At 37.8% G+C, this 20893-nt stretch overlaps 1 protein-coding gene across 3 annotated transcripts in view; it reads right to left on the bottom strand.

The window, feature by feature from the left end:
* The window catches only part of LOC121386551 (E3 ubiquitin-protein ligase CBL-like), a 66402-nt gene that overhangs the window by 16447 nt on the left and 29062 nt on the right, over positions 1-20893 (bottom strand). For all 3 annotated transcript variants that reach the window (XM_041517490.1, XM_041517491.1, XM_041517492.1), the window contains exons 3-8: positions 19564-19695; positions 9194-9331; positions 6719-6938; positions 3315-3458; positions 2532-2576; positions 1616-1737 (exon numbers count right to left, since the gene is read on the bottom strand). In XM_041517490.1, coding sequence (XP_041373424.1) covers positions 1616-1737; positions 2532-2576; positions 3315-3458; positions 6719-6938; positions 9194-9331; positions 19564-19695 — 801 coding nt within the window. The remainder of the gene's footprint in view (positions 1-1615; positions 1738-2531; positions 2577-3314; positions 3459-6718; positions 6939-9193; positions 9332-19563; positions 19696-20893) is intronic.

The following is a 20893-nucleotide window of genomic DNA, read 5'->3' as shown; positions in this document are numbered from 1 at the left end:
CTCTACACAGTTCGAAATAGTGTCCATCGAAAAGCAGTCCAGTGTCTCTACACAGTTCGAGAGGGAAGGAAGGAAATGTTTTATTTAACGATGCACTCAACACATTGTATTTCCGGTTATATGGCGTCAGACATATGGTTAAGGACCACACAGATATTGAGAGAGGAAACCCGCTGTCGCCACTTCATAGGCTACTCTTTTCGATTAGCAGCAAGGGATCTTTTATATGCACCATCCCACAGACAGCATAGTACATACCACAGCCTATGTTACACCAGTTGTGGAGTACTGGCTGGAACGAGAAATAGCCCAATAGGTCCACCGACGGGGATCGATCCCAAACCAACCGCACATCAAGCAAACACTTTACCACTAGCCTACATCCCGCCCCCCAGTTCAAAATAGTGTCCTGCAAAAGGCAGTCCAGTGTCTCTACACAGTTCAAAATAATGTCCTTCGAAAAGCAGTCAGTGTCTCTACACAGTTCGAAATAGTGTCCTTCGAAAAGCAGTCAGTGTCTCTACACAGTTCGAAATAGTGTCCTTCGAAAAGCAGTCAGTGTCCCTACACAGTTCGAAATAGTGTCCTTCGAAAAGCAGTCAGTGTCCCTACACAGTTCGAAATAGTGTCCTTCGAAAAGCAGTCAGTGTCCCTACACAGTTCGAAATAGTGTCCTTCGAAAAGCAGTCAGTGTCCCTACACAGTTCGAAATAGTGTCCTTCGAAAAGCAGTCAGTGTCTCTACAAAGTTCGAAATAGTGTCCTTCGAAAAGCAGTCAGTGTCTCTACACAGTTCGAAATAGTGTCCTGCAAAAGGCAGTCAGTGTCTCTACACAGTTCGAAATAGTGTCCTTCGAAAAGCAGTCAGTGTCTCTACAAAGTTCGAAATAGTGTCCTTCGAAAAGCAGTCAGTGTCCCTACACAGTTCGAAATAGTGTCCTTCGAAAAGCAGTCAGTGTCCCTACACAGTTCGAAATAGTGTCCTTCGAAAAGCAGTCAGTGTCTCTACAAAGTTCGAAATAGTGTCCTTCGAAAAGCAGTCAGTGTCTCTACACAGTTCGAAATAGTGTCCTGCAAAAGGCAGTCAGTGTCTCTACACAGTTCGAAATAGTGTCCTTCGAAAAGCAGTCAGTGTCTCTACAAAGTTCGAAATAGTGTCCTTCGAAAAGCAGTCAGTGTCTCTACACAGTTCGAAATAGTGTCCTGCAAAAGGCAGTCAGTGTCTCTACACAGTTCGAAATAGTGTCCTTCGAAAAGCAGTCAGTGTCTCTACACAGTTCGAAATAGTGTCCTGCAAAAGGCAGTCAGTGTCTCTACACAGTTCGAAATAGTGTCCTTCGAAAAGCAGTCAGTGTCTCTACACAGTTCGAAATAGTGTCCTTCGAAAAGCAGTCAGTGTCTCTAAACAGTTCGAAATAGTGTCCTGCAAAAGGCAGTCAGTGTCTCTACACAGTTCGAAATAGTGTCCTGCAAAAGGCAGTCAGTGTCTCTACACAGTTCGAAATAGTGTCCTGCAAAAGGCAGTCAGTGTCTCTACACAGTTCGAAATAGTGTCCTTCGAAAAGTAGTCCAGTTATTCTCTATGTATGTTTATTTCGATGTCCAAGTTTTCCTACCTGGGTGGCTTTGGTGAAGAAGCTGGCGAATGAATGGGGGACGTCGTTCTCGGAGGGACTGGGGGAGGGACTTCACGCTTGTTGATGTGTGGTGATTCAAAAGGTGAATTGTGATCTCTTGACTGCAAAATAAAACAGACATAAAATCAAACACGTCACTACCAAGTACATTTTCCTACAGTACATGAAAAAGCAGAACTGTGAAAATTGTGAGAACGATTGTTTCATTTGCATGTTGCATGTTGCAAATGTAATTTTGCATAACCTATTTTTCATTCACGCAATCAATTAAAGACATCATAATGGGTAATGTAAAAATGAAATGAGTTAGCTGAATTTGTTTTACGTAACAAATAAATGGGCTATGCAAATATTCAACTGTCAGAGGCCTGCAACGACAAAAGTCAACTGTACGTCCACAAAGCAAACATGAGGAGTGAATTCAGTCAGGCTGGAAAGAAGGAAGGAAATGTTTTATTAAACGATGCACTCAACACATTTTATTTATGGTTATATGGCGTCAGACATATGGTTAAGGACCACACAGATATATAGAGGGGAAACCCGTTGTCGCCACTTCATGGGCTACTCTTTTTTCGATTAGCAGCAAGGGATCTTTTATATGCACCATCCCACAGGCAGGATAACACATACCATGGCCTTTGATATACCAGTCGTGGTGCACTGACTGGAACAAGAAATAGCCCAATAGGCCCACTGATGGGGATCGATCCTAGACTGACCGCGCATCAAGCGAACGCCTACTGAGCTAGATTCAGCCCCTTTAGTAAAAGGCACAACAAAAAACAATGTCTTTTGCTACATCATTCTGTAACATGATTAATATTGCAAACGCCCTAAATGCTATCACATGGCTTCGAATAGTTAGCAAATAAAATATAAATTAAATATTTACCCTGGGACTAACAGCTAAAGCATGTAAAGTACGCGGTTCTCCATCCTGAAAAATAGTGAAACAAAACATCAAATATCACATCACGGTGTGCTATTTTTAGACGAATCAGAGATCACAGTATTTGTAAAAATCACATCAAACTCTGTAACATTTATAGCATTCATGTCTGACCATCTCCTGTAGTATTTCCAATAGTAATTTTTTTTTAAAAGAGTCCTGTTCTTTTTGAAATTGAAAATTAACATCTATTGTCAAACCTGTTCTAGTGGCCACCGGTATTAAACAGCCACCTGTGTTATAAGGCCAGATTTCAGGGGTTGAATTTTACGCTGTTCTGCAAATAGTAAATTTCGAAACGGAATAGTAAAACTATTCTTCCAATATTCCGTCATGAAAGTGAAAATAAAGCACGGAATACTGGAAATTGCCTGCGACTATTCCGCTTATGCTTTTTCTTCAGCTACATTTTTCTGCAGAACAAATCCTCGCGTTACTAAGACCTTTCTCATGCACTTACCGGTACAAAATAAACGTCTTTTTGATCGACTGGTATATAAACAAGTGTTCGTTACGCAATGTTGTACAGGGTGACGTAGCACAGTCACGAAAACTAGTGGTACATTAATAATTGAAGGGATAGTAAATTTTTTGACAGAATAGTGTTTTTTGAAATTCACTATTCCTTTGGAATAGTGGTAAAAAAAAAAAAAATTCAACCCCTGGAGTTATATTCTGCTACATAAATCTATCTCCTCTATAAATATTAAAAATCATTCCACTCACATCTTCGTCATCCAAATCTATGTGCATTACTAAATGTTTTGGCTCGAACTTGAAACCCCCTAAGGGGTGAAAAGGATCGACGACGACTTGCTCTGTCCCTTTGATCTCACATCGACAGAACGGACAGCCTTGGCCATCAGAATCCTGAAAAAAATGTAATAAATAAACATATGTATTACCTATATATACTGAACAAAATAAGAAACTTCCGTTAACTTTGCTTGAACATAACTTGATGAAAACAAACCGGGGGAATAATTGTTATATATGCGTTTAAAGAGTGTTCCATGATGCATCGTTTGGTTCAAAAATCATGGCCATAGGTTAATAGAAACTGGGAGAAATTTTGACCAAGTGTGGTAGGGGTTAAAAAAAAAAAAAACCCACTTAATAACGAGTATGACCACCTCCTGAATTGACCACTGCAGTGCATCACAGGCACATAGAATTGACTAAAGTGTTGATTTCTGCCTGTGGAATATTGTTCCATTCCTGAATGAGCGCTTGACGAAGTTCGTTGATGTTAGCGGGTGGGTTGGGACGACACCTCAATCGTCTGTCCAGACTATCCCAGACATGCTCGATGGGGTTGAGATCAGGACTTTTAGCGGGCCAGTCATCAATGAAATCAAAGTTATTTGTCCTAAGAATATTTACAGTGTCTCTAGCTGTATGAGAGGTGGCATTATCATGCTGAAAAATCGAGATGTTGGCATTGTTATGGAACAGAGGAATGACTTTATGAGCGAGAATGTCATCGTGGTAACGTTGAGCATTTAAATTGCCATCAATGACGACTAGTGGTGAATGATAACCATGGGCAATGGCTGCCCAGACCATGACACAACCCCCACCCCCGAAACGATCTCATTCAAGAACACAACAGTCAGCATAGCGTTCATTTCTCCTAAGGTAGACGCGCACCCTGCCATCACCACGCTGTAAAGAAAATCTGGATTCATCTGAAAAAAGAACGGTATTCCAGCGTCGCCGTATCTAACGAGTGTGTACACATGCCCAATTAAGACGATTTAAACGATGACGTTGCGTTAAAACGCATCCGACGTAAGGACGTCGTGCATGTAAACCGTTCTCCCGCACACGATTACGAACAGTTTGCCCACTGATTCGGTTATTATGAAGCCCAGGTGTGTTAGCAGCAGTAACAGTGGCAGTTTGGAATCGATTGCACAAATGCGTGTTCATGATATAACGGTCTTGACCACGCTTTTTAACACGCGGACGTCCACGACGTGGCAAGTCGTTGGTGCTTCCTGTCGTTTGAAATCTTATGCGAAGATTTCGTATCGCTCGACTAGAACTCCCAACATGCCTTGCAACGTCTTCTGTCGACATGCCAGCATCAAGCATGCCAATCGCCCGTTTGCATAAATTATTGGGTATTCTTGGCATACTAAAAATGCTACAATGTAAAAAACATTAATTGTTTTACAAATTTTGAAGCGTTTTCGTTCACTTGACAACAATGTCAGTAAGACAAGTAAAACAAATTGACCGAATACTACACAGGACATGTCGAACCATGCATGCACGTGCAAATTGAATTTCACGTTGTCGACGATTAACAGTGCAAAAATAATCGATATAATTCATGAATCCTGATAATACAGCTCAAGGCTAATACTACCTATATAATTTCATTACACAATGAATTCTTTAACACAACAAATACTATATGTACAAATCGGAAGTTTCTTTTTTTGTTCAGTATATATGGTTAAAAATATCTTGGTACATATCAAAGTGATATGTCCCACTAGAAGACCAAGTGGGACGTGAGATTTGTAACATTATCGATTACCGAACAGGAACATCGATTACAGGAACATCAACCAAATGAGTTGAGTGACATAAATTAAGATAATAGGATATTAAACTTGCTACCATTTTGTATCATGTTTATGTCACTCAGGAAATAATTTTTAGTGACTCTCTCTAAAGCTTGTGACCACTGAAAATTAATTCACTTGGGAGATGAACATAATACGAAATGTAAGCTCGTTTAATATCCTATAAATACTACATGATTGTGTACTATTAAGGTCAGAACAAGTTATCTCCCTTATTACAGTTTTTACAAGTTTTTCCCATTACTTGCCACTATGCAAGATAAGCATATTTCAAAAAATATTTGCCTTATCAATTACAGTCAGACCTCGTTACAACGACCACGTTCGTCCCTGGGTCACTTTGTCGTTATATCGAAATTGTCGTTATATGGATTTATTAATCATCAGCTATTGGGTGTCAATAGTAGCAAGTTATCATTTATATGCACCATCCTACAGACAGGATAACACATACCAAAGCATTTAATATACCAGTCGTGGCTGGCTGGAATGAGAAATAGCCCAATGGTTCCACCGACGGGGATACATCACAGACCATAATTAAATACTAAATATATTATTATTAATCAAAGTGCATTCACAGTCAATCTAATCGAATGGTACCTACTTCGTTTACAAAATGTCATAAAACTAGTAGACTTGATTGTTCGAAGTTAATCCTTTAATTGAATGATGAAAGGCTTATTTTCAAAAGCAATACATGTCTATAGAGTTAGCCGACATCATGTGACTGTCGGCTCACAACGAGATCAAGGATGCCAAATGGCTGTGTGTACTGCCAACATACTACAGCATCTGTGATTATGTAATGTCGTTGTAAAGAAGAGGTGGTTTTAGACATAGGTGCACATTTGTTCCTAATTTTCTCTGTCGGTGTCGGAAGCTGTGAATTCTGGTGTAATGAACAGAATAACATTGGTGTACGTTCCTTCCCGACAATTTGTGGTCAGATGGTGTAAATGTTGTATTAACGACAGTCGTGGTAACAAGGTCTGACTGTATACAGATGGGGCTGAAATCGGCTTAAAATTCCAGCTGGATATTCAGCCTGGCAAAAGCTATAACTTCTGTCGGTCCGAAGCAAAACCTACCAGACCAAACACGATTGCGACTCAAACTAATGTGTGAATATAAAACGTAAAATAATTGCCAGTACAACAAGCAAAACAATTTCCCGGTCAGTGGAGATGTTGACCGGCAATATCCGGTCATGATGGCAGTATTTTGATCCCTGATAGAAGAAAAAAGAAGTTTTATTTTGTTCAACAACACCACTAAAGCACACTGATTTATTAATTAATCATCGGCTATTAGATGTCAAAAATTTGTAATTCTGAAATACAGTCTTAGAGAGGAAACCTGCAATATTTCTCTGTTAGTAGCAAGTGATCTTATATATATATATATATATACCGGTATATATCATCTCATAGACAGGATAGCACATACCATGATCTTTGATATACCAGTCATGGTGCACTGGTTGGAACAAGAAATGGTGGTCATTAGTGTGTACAGAGTTACTGCCCTTACCTGCCACTGTGTCAGACAGGGCGTACAGAGAAGGTGTCCGCACGGCTCTATCCGGATGTCCTTGTCATTCTCGGCACAGATTTTACACAGCTGGAAGGTGGAGCCCATCTCACAGTAGAGTTCGTACTGTTCCTCCGTCACCTTGATGTGGTCCTCACGCGAATCCTCCACCAGGAAACTCAGGTCAGGGTTGATGTTGCGACCATCGGGAAACAGAAAACTGGAATTTAAACATAATATACAGTGATTTCCCTAGAAATTAGGCAAGGCATGGTAGACCAAACACTTTTGGGGCATTTTCACCATTTTCGGGGCACTTGTTTTTCATTAAAAAAAAAAAAAAAATATAAAAATAAAAACATTAATGTAATTTATGTGCTTGCTTTAATAAATGAATGGCAAAAAATATAAAAGGCATGATATTTTATTAATTAATAATATCTTTTTTGGTGTTTTATAAAGGCAATTTTAGAATTAATTACTGAAAAAGGCTTGTTTAATCTCAGGGCAGAATGGCGCTGATTGAGGCAAGATGGTGCTAGACTATTGAGACATGGTGCTGCACCATGCTAAAACAAGCTAGGGAAAACACTAATATATACGCAGTGCAAAAATCATGGGATGATATTTCAATATGTTAAGCAGGATTTAAGCTGTCGATCACTAAATCATCAAATTTTAATTGAAGATGAATTTGGAGAATATATTTCATTGCTAATTCGCCAAAAGATTAATTACAAAAAATTATGTCGTTTTTAGATGTACCGTGTTTTTTTTGCTGTTTTGGCTAAATAAAAGTTGAAACATGAATTTGGCAACAAGATTTTCTTAGAAAAGAATGATGTTTGCATGAAATATTGTGCCCCATAAATTTATAGATTTGAGATTTGTAAACAAATTAGTCAAGATCTAAATAAAACAGCAATAATTATCAACAGTGAAGAATGGAATCTGCTCCACGGAGATCTAAAATGTACTGAAGGAAAACGCCTGGTATTTGAGACCAAATGTAATTCACTACTGGAGTAGTTAAGTGTGTATGAAAAACACAGAGATGTATTGTGGTACTGCATGTCAGTACTGTGTGGTTGATGTCCAGTAACACGGTTAATTTCCTCATACTTGTGGTCGAGGATTTTGGTTGTAGTCAGGATTTGATGTTACTACTCGCATGTTCCTTTATTTATTTCCATCAGTATATGAAGAGTGTAGGTGCAAAACGCAATATATCCATTTTTTAATTTTCAGTAAAAGTGATATATCGCGTTTTGATTTTTGTTTTTTAAACAGGATTTACCGAATACAATTTCATAAGTCCTGATCAATCGCATTTGGCGGCAAATCAGCGGGTCTACGATTAGCCCTTACTGACATACAATAATGGCTTTAACTAAAAAAAGAAAGAAAATGGTTTATATCGCGTTTTGCACCTGAACTCTTCATATGTCTAAACATTTGGCTGTTTCTGAGAGAATCCTCTTAATGTAAACTTATTTTTAACACAAAGAACTTTATCAAATGTTTTTGTATTTAAATTTCTGTGGTATGTATGTATTACTGCATACAAAATATTCTTGCTTTTTTTTTTGGCGGGGGGGGGGGGGGGGAAGAAATAACCCATGGGACAGTAGCATAGTATCCAATTCCACACATTTAATACATTATTTTTCTAACAATTTTTGGGTAGGGTGGTTCCATGTTCATGGTCTTTTGCCATTTAACTTACTTTTGATACATGTAGCCTATTCAATTAAGGTACAAACAATGCAGTAAAAAAAATTGTAAAGAAATATTCATTATATTGAGCTTTTTCCAGGGTAACTTTGGCTCATAGAAACAGACCAACAATCAGTTTATATAAAGCCAGACTAGTCTCGATAAAGCATTACGTTTCTAAGACTACACAGATACGAATGTATGCTACGCTTTTGAAGCTACATGTAGTCTTCCTGTTCATTTAGTGACAGCTTTTCAACTGATTATTAAATTTAATACATTTTCAGAAATATTTCACATGAATCCCAACAGATTTGGATGCTTAATGCTGGCGGGAATCAGATTCGGTGATTGATGTGAATTTTTTAGACTTGAAGGAAATGTTTTATTTAATGGCGCACTCAAAATGTTTTATTTACAGTTATATGGCGTCGGACATATGGCTAAGGACCACAAATATTTAGAAAGGAAACCCACTGTCGCCACTTCATGGGCTACTCTTTTCGATTAGCAGCAAGGGATCTCTTATATGCACCATCCCACAGACAGGATAACACATACCATGGCCTTTCATACACCAGTCATGGTGCACTGGCTGGAACGAGAAATAGCCCAATGGGCCCACCGATGGGGATCGATCCCAGATCGACCACGCATCAAGCAGACACTTTTCCAGTGAGCTACGTCCCACCCCGTTTTTAGCCTTGAAAATATGAGAAAAAAAAAAAAAAAAAAAAACCATTTGACACAAGAACTTACAATCCTTCCCTCTGTCCGTCAAGCAGTGCCTGACACAGTGACTTGTTCTGTGGAATCGTCTGTAGGATCTGTTTGTCGGCCGTCACGTACCCGATCGCCCACTGGCCCAGTCTTGTGCAGCTCAGTCGGAACACGTAGCTGAAAGAAGCAACACACAGAAAGTCCATTACCCATTGCCATGTACAGTGAAACCTCTCAAAACCGGACCCTCTGTAAACCGGAATTCACTCAAAACCGGACCCTCTGTAAACCGGAATTCACTCAAAACCGGACCCTCTGTAAACCGGAATTCCCTCAAGACCGGATGTTTTTCATGGTTCCTTTTTAAATATCTGTCCAGAAAAGAAGCTCCCTAAACCGGATACCTCTTAAAACCAGACATTTTACTTGGTCCTGAGGGTGTCCGGTTTAGAGGGGTTTCACTGTATTATAATCCACCATTATTATAAATATCAACACACACAAAAAAAGAAGTTTCCAACAGATTTCTATACAGTCAAACAGCTGGCAGTGTTTCTGCCAGAGGGTAAAATGGGTATGGTGCCATACCCAAATATTTTTGCAGATATTATTATTTTTAAGTTAACGTACCATTATCATGAATACAAAAGTCCATTACCCATTACCATGTTTCATAATCCACCATTATGATGAATACAAAAGTCCATTACCAATTACCACGTATTATAATCCACAATTATCATCAATACAAAAGTCCATTACCCATTACCACGTATCATAATCCACCATTATCATGAATATCTTCCAACTGTATAATTTTTCAATTTTTTTGCATACCCTATTCAGTCCTCTGGATTTCGGTTCTGTGCCTCGGAAACTGTTTTTAAGTTCCATGAAAATAAGTCCTGGGAACTCATTTTTAATACCACTGATTTAAATTATCCCAAAAATCTGTGCAAAGATCCACATTTTAAAACTCAACATAAAATTGATTTTCGGCATGGCGCCCCTCCATTATACGCATAGTGTTGTGATTTTGACAGCTAAATAAAAATAATAGCTTAGGCCTATGACATTTCCTCCCATAAGGAAACCACAGAAAATAGTGGGGCCTATTCGATTGTCACCTTCAGTACTCAAGCACATGCGTGACTACAAATAATTAGTGCCAGTGATTTTGGTTCAAATATGTAACCAGGGGTGCAGAAAGTACAGATTAGTTTAAAAATGTATCTGCCAATCCAATGGGCGACCTGTTTCTTTTAGGTTTTTTATTTGTTTGTGGGAGGTGTGTGTTGTTTTTTGTTTTGGGTTGGGTTTTTCTGACTGACTATACGTAAGTAAAATAGTTATTTTGGGGCAAATGCAGAACTCGGCATCCGCTATGGCAGTTTCAAATTGTCTTCAACAGTTTACGAAATATGGAGTCAAAATAATATATACACAATGAAATGCATTCATTGGTCAAAATAGTTTCCATAATCAAGATATTGTTTATTGGTGAACTACAAATGTAGCTTTACTTTAAGTTTGGTTCTTTTTATTTGTAAGTTTGTGCTCTGTTATCAGTATTAAAGGAATAATATAAATTAATGTCAAAATGTTCTGGCTTTTGTGGATGGTCTTATGAAAAAAAGAGAAAAAAAGTTTGATTTAATGACGCACCCAACACATTTTATTTACGGTTATATGGCGAATGACATATGGTTAAAGACCACACAGATATTAAGACAGGAAACCCGCTGTCGCCACTTCATGGGCTTCTCTTTTCGATTAGCAGTAAGGGATCTTTTATATGAACCATCCCACAGACAGGGTAGTACATACCACGGCCTTTGATATACCAGTTGTGGTGCACTGGCTGGAATGAGAAAAAGCCTAATAGGCCCACCGACCGGGATCGATCCCAGACTGACTGAGCGCTGTACCACTGGGCTACGCCTCACCCCCATGGTCTTATGAAGTGAAGTGTACATACAGATAGGAAGTGAAGTGTATATTCAGTGTAGATTAACGGTATCCCAATATACCGGGGATACCAGAATTTAATTTTAGATACCAGACTTCAAGAACTCAGTATCCCACTGGGATACCATATAATACTAAATTCTCAGGTGGGATACTAGATTTTGAAATGTTAGTATCCAACTGGGATACTGGCCAAAATTTTTAATCTCGAACACTGCCTTAGCATATTGAGGTGTGCAATTTTCCACTCACCTGTGGTTCAGACTTTGGCGGAAATACCGTGATACGGAAAGGCACTACCCAAAGCTTCTGTGAGATCTAGTAACTTTCTCTGATATTAAAACTTATTATAGTACCCTACAGGCTGGTGGACTAGCTAGTAGAAATTCTAGTGGACTAGTAGATTTTAATTGTTACTGGTCTGGCAGGCTATAGTGAAATATTTTCTGTTTCTGCGCCCCTATAGTAACGTGTCTGATTTGAGCATGTGTTGAAACTGTGATTCAGGTTTATATGAACCGGATCACTGTTGAATTTCGGTTAACACAGCAATTTGAATCGGGTCTCGTGAAACACATGATCCAGTAGTGTAATATCAGAAACATAATTTTTTTTTTTTAAATTATGTATAATTATATATTATTTTTGTTGAATAGTCGTACTTGATATAATAATCACGGGAAACGAAATTTCAGTTTTGTGATTTTACCGACACGGTACCGGAAATGATCATTATAATGAAATCCAAATCCCTCCCCTTAATCTTGCTACAACCAACTGTGTAATACTTGCCTCAGGTGGGATACAAACCCAGTACCTACATGTACCAGCCTGAAGTCTGATGGCATATCCACAACACCACCGACGCCGGTTACTGTGTAATACTTGACTACCCTTGCAACCCCCCCCCCACACACACACCCAACGGTAATGTGTCTATCCATTGCCCTCCCCTCACTCTTGCTACAACCATGCAATGTGTCTATCCATTGCCCTCCCCTCACTCTTGCTACAACCATGCAATGTGTCTATCCATTGCCCTCCCCTCACTCTTGCTACAACCATGCAATGTGTCTATCCCCTGCCCCTCTCCCCTCACTCTTGCTACAACCATGCAATGTGTCTATCCATTGCCCTCCCCTCACTCTTGCTACAACCATGCAATGTGTCTATCCCCTGCCCCTCTCCCCTCACTACAACCATGCAATGTGTCTATCCCCTGCCCCTCTCCCCTCACTCTTGCTACAACCATGCAATGTGTCTATCCCCTGCCCTCTCCCCTCACTCTTGCTACAACCATGTAATGTGTTTATCCCCTGCCCCTCTCCCCTCACTCTTGCTACAATCATGCAATGTGTCTATCCCCTGCCCCTCTCCCCTCACTCTTGCTACAACCATGCAATGTGTCTATCCCCTGCCCCTCTCCCCTCACTCTTGCTACAACCATGCAATGTGTCTATCCATTGCCCTCCCCTCACTCTTGCTACAACCATGCAATGTGTCTATCCATTGCCCTCCCCTCACTCTTGCTACAACCATGCAATGTGTCTATCCCCTGCCCCTCTCCCCTCACTACAACCATGCAATGTGTCTATCCCCTGCCCCTCTCCCCTCACTCTTGCTACAACCATGCAATGTGTCTATCCCCTGCCCCTCTCCCCTCACTCTTGCTACAACCATGCAATGTGTCTATCCCCTGCCCCTCTCCCCTCACTCTTGCTACAACCATGCAATGTGTCTATCCCCTGACCCCCTCCCCTCACTCCTGCTACAACCATGCAATGTGTCTATCCCCTGCCCCTCTCCCCTCACTACAACCATGCAATGTGTCTATCCCCTGCCCCTCTCCCCTCACTACAGCCATGCAATGTGTCTATCCCCTGCCCCTCTCTCCTCACTCTTGCTACAACCATGCAATGTGTCTATCCCCTGCCCCTCTCCCCTCACTCTTGCTACAACCATGCAATGTGTCTATCCCCTGCCCCTCTCCCCTCACTCTTGCTACAACCATGCAATGTGTGTCTATCCCCTGCCCCTCTCCCCTCACTCTTGCCACAACCATGCAATGTATGTCTATCCCCTGCCCCTCTCCCCTCACTCTTGCTACAACCATGCAATGTGTGTCTATCCCCTGCCCCTCTCCCCTCACTCTTGCTACAACCATGCAATGTGTCTATCCCCTGCCCCTCTCCCCTCACTACAATCAACTCTGTAGAGTTTAGTGCTTGCACACGCCATCCCCTCACCCTTTCTATAGAACCACTTTTTACTTTGTCTTTCCCTTACGGGTTACCCACCTCACCCCTCACCTGAACTAAAATCAAGTTACTGTGAAATTTTAATATCCCTTTGCCTTACACCATCTGCTCACATCTGCTAAAAGAAATGGTAGTTTTTAGAACAACTGAATTATTTCAATGCCTAACCCATCTTTCACCCCATGCTAAAATCAATTATCTAATTCGGCTATTTCCTTGACTACTCTAACTCTGCAAATTCTAAATGTGGATAACCATTTTTTTAAAATAAAAAAACAAACAATAAAAACCCTCATTAATAACACTGATCATTGAGAAAATTTTGCACAAATGATATATCTGTTTTGCAAAATAAAATTACATATAAATGATGCACAATTAAATTATCAATTGTTTAGTTTACAGAGGCCTGTTTCACCCTTGCTGAGACCAACAGTGTTTTGGGTTTTTTCCCTCTGCCCACCCCCTACCGGCCTCGGTGGCGTCGTGGTTAGGCCATCGGTCTACAGGCTGGTAGGTACTGGGTTCGGATCCCAGTGGAGGCATGGGATTTTTAATCCAGATACCGACTCCAAACCCTGAGTAAGTGCTCCACAACACTCAATGGGTAGATGTAAACCACTTGCACCGACCAGTGATCCATAACTGGTTCAACAAAGGCCATGGTTTGTGCTATCCTGCCTGTGGGAAGTGCAAATAAAAGATCCCTTGCTGCTAATCGGAAAGAGTAGCCCATGTAGTGGCGACAGCAGGTTTCCTCTCAAAATCTGTATGGTCCTTAACCATATGTCTGATGCCATATAACCATAAATAAAATGTCTTGAGTGCATCATTAAATAAAACATTTCTTTCTTTCTTTCTGCCCACCCCCAACCCAAATGGAATGATTTCAGTGGTTATCCACAATTATTAATTATACAGAGTGAATGTCCTTTTAGTCAGATGTCCACCTGATGCATGGTTGGTTTAAGATCGATCCCCATTAGGATATTTCTCAATCCAGCCAGTGCACCACGACTTGTATATCAAAACCCATGGTATATGCTATCCTGTCTGTGGGATAGCTAGGGCATATAAAAGATCCCTTACTACTAATGGAAAAATGTAGCAGGTTTCCTCTCTAAGACTATATGTGAAAATTAGAAACCAAATGTATGATATACAATAGCCGATAATAAATAAATCAATGTGCTCTGGTGGTATGGTTAACAAATTTACTTTTACTTTTTATTATAATTTATAGTGGTATTTGTTTCCTACAATTATTTTCAACTTATTCTGGACTCTGGGTAACATACATGTAGTTACTGTTAGACAACCAATGGGCAATGATAAACAAATCAATATGCTCTAGTGGTGTCAGTAAAGAAAACAAACTTTAAATTAATTAAGCTTTACTTTGATACATCTGCCGTCAAACTGAACTTATCTTCAAATTCAGTTTGACGATATGCACATTTATTATATAATATTTAGTGAAATATCTTAAAATACCAGTGAAATAAAAGTGTTATAAGTCGCTCAGTGACAATAACACATTTTAGAGTGAAAATTTCACTATTTCACTCTAAAATGTGTTATCGTCACTGTAGAAAGTGTTATCTTCACTGTTAGAAAGCTGGAACTATTTAGCTCCTGGCATTTTAAAAATAAAGGTAAATTGCCAAAAGTTATATATAATAAATAGAACATTTCGTGTTTTTTTGTCAAATATGATTTATATCTCATCTCATTAAGTTTGCAATTATATCACACTCGTCGCATTTCGGAATATCGACCGGCCTAGTTGGCGTCATGGTTAGGCCATCAGTCTACATGCTGGTAGGTACTTGGTTCGGATCCCAGTCAAGGTATGGGTAGGTGTAAACCACTTGCACCGACCAGTGATCCATAACTGGTTCAACAAAGGCCATGGTTTGTGCTATCCTGCCTGTGGGAAGTGCAAATAAAAGATCCCTTGCTGCTAATCGAAAAGAGTAGTCCATGTAGTGGCGACAGCGGGTTTCCTCTCAAAATCTGTGTGGTCCTTAACCATATGTCTGACACCATATAACCGTAAATAAAGAGATATGATTGCAAACTTCACTCGAGATATAAATCAATATTTGACAAAAAACATGAAATATCCTCTATGTATTGGTATATATATATGTATCGGACTACATACTGGCCTGCAAGCTATAAATGCATTTAAGCATTAAATGAAAAAGTAAGTTTAAAAAAACCCATGTACATGTGTGTTTACAATAAGGCCAAATGCACAGTACATGAAGCAGAACACTTATGTGGAGGATGTGTGTTAATTTTACACAGGAAGCTCTCCTGTCACTTGAACCCATCGACCTAAATGTATCGGGTGATAATTTACTTCCTGCATTATACACACAATTACAGCTAGTAGGGTCAAACACATTACATGTACAGTACGAAGGGTACATACGTACACGTAGAGTAATGGGCTAACCTGTCTACAAGGGACACTGTACAAGTCTTTACACAAACACACGTACACGTATGCATTTTTATCTCTATGTGATTGACCAACTGATAAAAAGGTGAATCATTGCAGTGTAAATTTACATGATTGTATATACATGTATATACATGTGTGTATATATATAAAGGTAATCTGACTAGACTATACATACACTGACTCACTGACTGACTCTCTCTCTCTCTACTTGTCCATCTTTCATCACCTACATTTATCTGTAACTCTCTCTCTCTCTCTCTCCCCCTCACTCTCTCTCTATGTCTTGCTCTCTCTCACTGTCTCTGTCTCTCTGTCTTACTCTCTCTGTCTCTTTCTCTCTCTCCACATCTTTCTTTCTCCACCTCTCTCTCTGTCTGTCTGTCTCCCTCCCTCCTTCCCTCTCCTCTCTATACCAGTTTCTCTAAAACCTCTCTCTCTCTCTGTCTGTCTCTCTCTCCCCCTCCCCCTCATTCTCCCACCTCCCTCTGTGTCTCTCTCTCTCCCTTTCTGTCTCTCTCCCCCTCCCCTCCCTCCCTCCCTCTGTAGTCTGCTTCATATACACATGTAGAGATTCTGTTTTGTACCGATAGTTAAAGGGATCTTAAAAACAATGTCCAGTTTGCAGGGAATTCTGGTTTGTTTTGAAGAGTTTCACAGTATCAGTCACTGCTAATAGCTAATCAGCTATCATTTGAACAAATATTCCTTTCCTTTAATCTTCTGTCGAAAAAAACCCAAATCCCTTTGTAAACTACAAACCTCTAAAAGCTAGATTTTGTTCTTGGTTCTGTGGTTTAGAGGGGTTTTACTGTGAGTGTATAACAGAGGTTATTACCAGAGTGTGTTTTGGTGTCGTCAACATCATATATTAGGAATAAAAATTGTATTATGTGAGCCTCAGGCGAGCACACTACATATTATTTTTATTCCTAATATATGATATTGAGGATACTGAAACACACAAGGGTAATAATCTCTTTATCATATAATCTCAAGCTTAATATGTTTTTTTTATAAACTGTATACCCAACTTCAATTTCAGCCAGACATTACACGATATTCAAATGACATATGGATATGTGACGCAGTGTCTTTTTGAATGGAAATGATGTCAAACTTAATTGACGTCATTTTGGATATCCTTACTAACAAATAAACTAGTACATGACATTTGTTTTTGTTTTCAGAACGATCCCACGCATAACCTTTCCATAATTAACTCAAGAATAATACTTTTTTAAAATAATGTACAGGACGACAAGAGGGGTTTCCCCGAATCATTGTAGCTAAATATAGCATGGTCGCCATCTTTAATTCTTTGTCAGCTGTAAATGGAATTATTTTGTTGTAATTTTTTATAGGCATACAGTTGAAGGTATAAACTTTATGTTTCAAAGCAAACATTAAGAAATATTTTGGGTGGGAAATGATATTATTGTAACTTTGACCTAGCATCTATAAGATTTTAGATCCGATCCGATCCGAAAAAAATTTCCATGCTCATGTACCACTACGGTTTCAAGCATGTTCCCCCCGGGTTCGGCCTCTGGAGGTCAGGAGCCCAACTCGGGGCAGTAGATTTTAGATTATCAATTTTCCCAAGAATTTTTGGTCATTCTCTTGTTTCCAACACCACGAAATACATTTCTCATAGTTTTAAAAAAGCACATACCTCAGAGAAGTAATGGTTGTGGATATGAGCTCTAGTCTATTGTTTACTCGTATGTTCCCATTTCAACGACACAAATTGTTGTTCATACCCGTCAACTCTCACGCATCTGGCGCGAGTCTCACGCATTTATAACAAACATCACGCTCTCAAGCAACGTTACTATAATCTCACACTTACTCTAAAAATAAAAATAGTTTATAATCGTGATTTATATTTTAGAGCTGAATGGAATTATATGCTGATTATGCAGGTCTTTGAATTCGTTACCTATTAATAATAATACAGTATATTGTATCTATCCTCGGTTCAATACCAACAATCACTCGCGGGCACTACCGATGACCGACTTGTATGGTTTAACATTAACCGTATTAATTAATAAAACTTGCACTCACTTGATTTTTTTTTGAGATTTCCATTTTGGACTGAAACAAACAACAACAAAAAAACTTTGCCCTGGACCTGACGAAGTGCCTGCAGTCCCTGGACCCTGATTTCTTATTTTCTCGTGCCCAAGAATTGCCACAGGTTGCCAGCTCTGGTTGTTTCACTTTACTGTAACTTTATCCAAATGTGTTTTTAGATTAACCATCCTTATAGTGTAAATTTTTCAGCTGTTCAAACTAGGGTATGCGACTTTAGTTTTTAATTGAAACAAATTAAAACTGTAACAACTTACATGTACCTTCCCGGTTTATTAATAAATTTCTAGTTTTGTAGGATCACATTTTTAGTTTTAGTTTTTAATTGAAACAAATTAGACTAAGGACTTACCATCCCAGTTTTTTAATAAATTTCTAGTTTTGTAGGATAACATTTTCAGTTTCAGTTTTTAATTAAAACAAATTAGACTGTAATGACTTACCATCCTGGTTTGTCAATAAATTTCGAGTTTTGTAGGATAACATTTTTAGTTTTAATTGAAACAAATTAAAACTGTAATGACTTACCATCTCAGTTTATTAATAAATTTCGAGTTTTGTAGGATACAATATTTATTTTTTATTTTTAATTGAAATAAATGAGACTGCAACGACTTATTAATAAATTTTGAGTTTTGTAGGATAACATTTTTAGTTTTTAGTTTTAATTGAATCAAATTAGACTGTAATGACTTACCTTCCCGGTTGATTAATAAATTTCGAGTTCTGTAGGATAACATTTTTAGTTTTAGTTTTAATTGAAACAAATTAAAACTGTCATGACTTATCATCCCAGTTTATTAATAAATTTCAAGTCTTTGTAGGATAACATTTTTATTTTTTATTTTTAATTGAAACAAATTAAGACTGAACGACTTACCATCCCTGTTTATTAATGAATTACGAGTTTTGTAGGATAACATTTTTAGTTTTTAGTTTTAATTGAAACAAATTAAAACTGTCATGACTTATCATCCCAGTTTATTAATAAATTTCAAGTCTTTGTAGGATAACATTTTTATTTTTTATTTTTAATTGAAACAAATTAAGACTGAACGACTTACCATCCCTGTTTATTAATGAATTACGAGTTTTGTAGGATAACATTTTTAGTTTTTAGTTTTAATTGAATCAAATTAGACTGTAATGACTTACCTTCCCGGTTGATTAATAAATTTCGAGTTCTGTAGGATAACATTTTTAGTTTTAGTTTTAATTGAAACAAATTAAAACTGTCATGACTTATCATCCCAGTTTATTAATAAATTTCAAGTCTTTGTAGGATAACATTTTTATTTTTTATTTTTAATTGAAACAAATTAAGACTGAACGACTTACCATCCCTGTTTATTAATGAATTACGAGTTTTGTAGGATAACATTTTTAGTTTTTAGTTTTAATTGAAACAAATTAAAACTGTCATGACTTGCCATCCCAGTTTATTAATAAATTTCAAGTCTTTGTAGGATAACATTTTTATTTTTTATTTTTAATTGAAACAAATTAAAACTGTAACGACTTACCATCCCAGTTTATTAATAAATTTCAAGTCTTTGTAGGATAACATTTTTATTTTTTATTTTTAATTGAAACAAATTAAAACTGTAACGACTTACCTTCCCGGTTTACTTATGTAGTTCTGAAGCCTCGCTTTGACTTCATCGTAGGTGAGGAATGCCACGTAGCCCGGGTGAGTGACCGCCAGGACGTTCCAGTTTCTGAGCAAGTTATTCCACGGTTGAAACAGACTGCAAACAACAGACGACAGACATTTTAAAATAGACATCTTTATTTATTTATTTTTTATATATATATAGTAATATTTAACCAAATATACCCTTTATAGTGCCAACCAGTTTCTAAGCAAGTTATTCCAAGGTTGAAACAGACTGCAAACAACAGACGACAGACATTTTAAAATAGACATCTTTATTTATTTTTTTATATATATAGTCATATTTAACCAAATATACCCTTTATAGTGCCAACCAGTTTCTAAGCAAGTTATTCCAAGGTTGAAACAGACTGCAAACAACAGACGACAGACATTTTAAAATAGACATATTTATTTATTATTTTTTATATATATAGTCATAATTAACCAAATATACCCTTTATAGTGCCAACCAGTTTCTAAGTAAGTTATTCCACGGTTGAAACAGACTGCAAACAACAGACGACAGACATTTTAAAATAGACATCTTTATTTATTATTTTTTATATATATAGTCATAATTAACCAAATATACCCTTTAGAGTGCCAACCAGTTTCTAAGCAAGTTATTCCACGGTTGAAACAGACTGCAAACAACAGACGACAGACATTTTAAAATAGACATCTTTATTTATTATTTTTTATATATATATATAGTCATATTTAACCCAATATACCCTTTATAGTGCCAACCAGTTTCTAAGTAAGTTATTCCACGGTTGAAACAGACTGCAAACAACAGACGACAGACATTTTAAAATAGACATCTTTATTTATTATTTTTTATATATATATATAGTCATATTTAACCCAATATACCCTTTATAGTGCCAACCAGTTTCTAAGCAAGTTATTCCACGGTTAAAACAGACTGCAAACAACAGACGACAGACATTTTAAAATAGACATCTTTATTTATTATTTTTTATATATATATATATAGTCATATTTAACCCAATATACCCTTTAGTGCCAACCAGTTTCTAAGCAAGTTATTCCACGGTTGAAACAGACTGCAAACAACAGACGACAGACATTTTAAAATAGACATCTTTATTTATTATTTTTTATATACATGTATATAGTCATATTTAACCAAATATACCCTTTAGTGCCAACCAGTTTCTAAGCAAGTTATTCCAAGGTTGAAACAGATTGCAAACAGACGACAGACATTTTAAAATAGACATCTTTATTTATTTTTATTTTTTATTTTTTATAGTCATATTTAA

This window comes from Gigantopelta aegis, chromosome 12 (assembly GCF_016097555.1).
Source record: "Gigantopelta aegis isolate Gae_Host chromosome 12, Gae_host_genome, whole genome shotgun sequence".
Lineage (NCBI taxonomy): Eukaryota > Metazoa > Mollusca > Gastropoda > Neomphalida > Peltospiridae > Gigantopelta > Gigantopelta aegis.
This window is presented reverse-complemented; position numbering and strand designations above follow the sequence as displayed.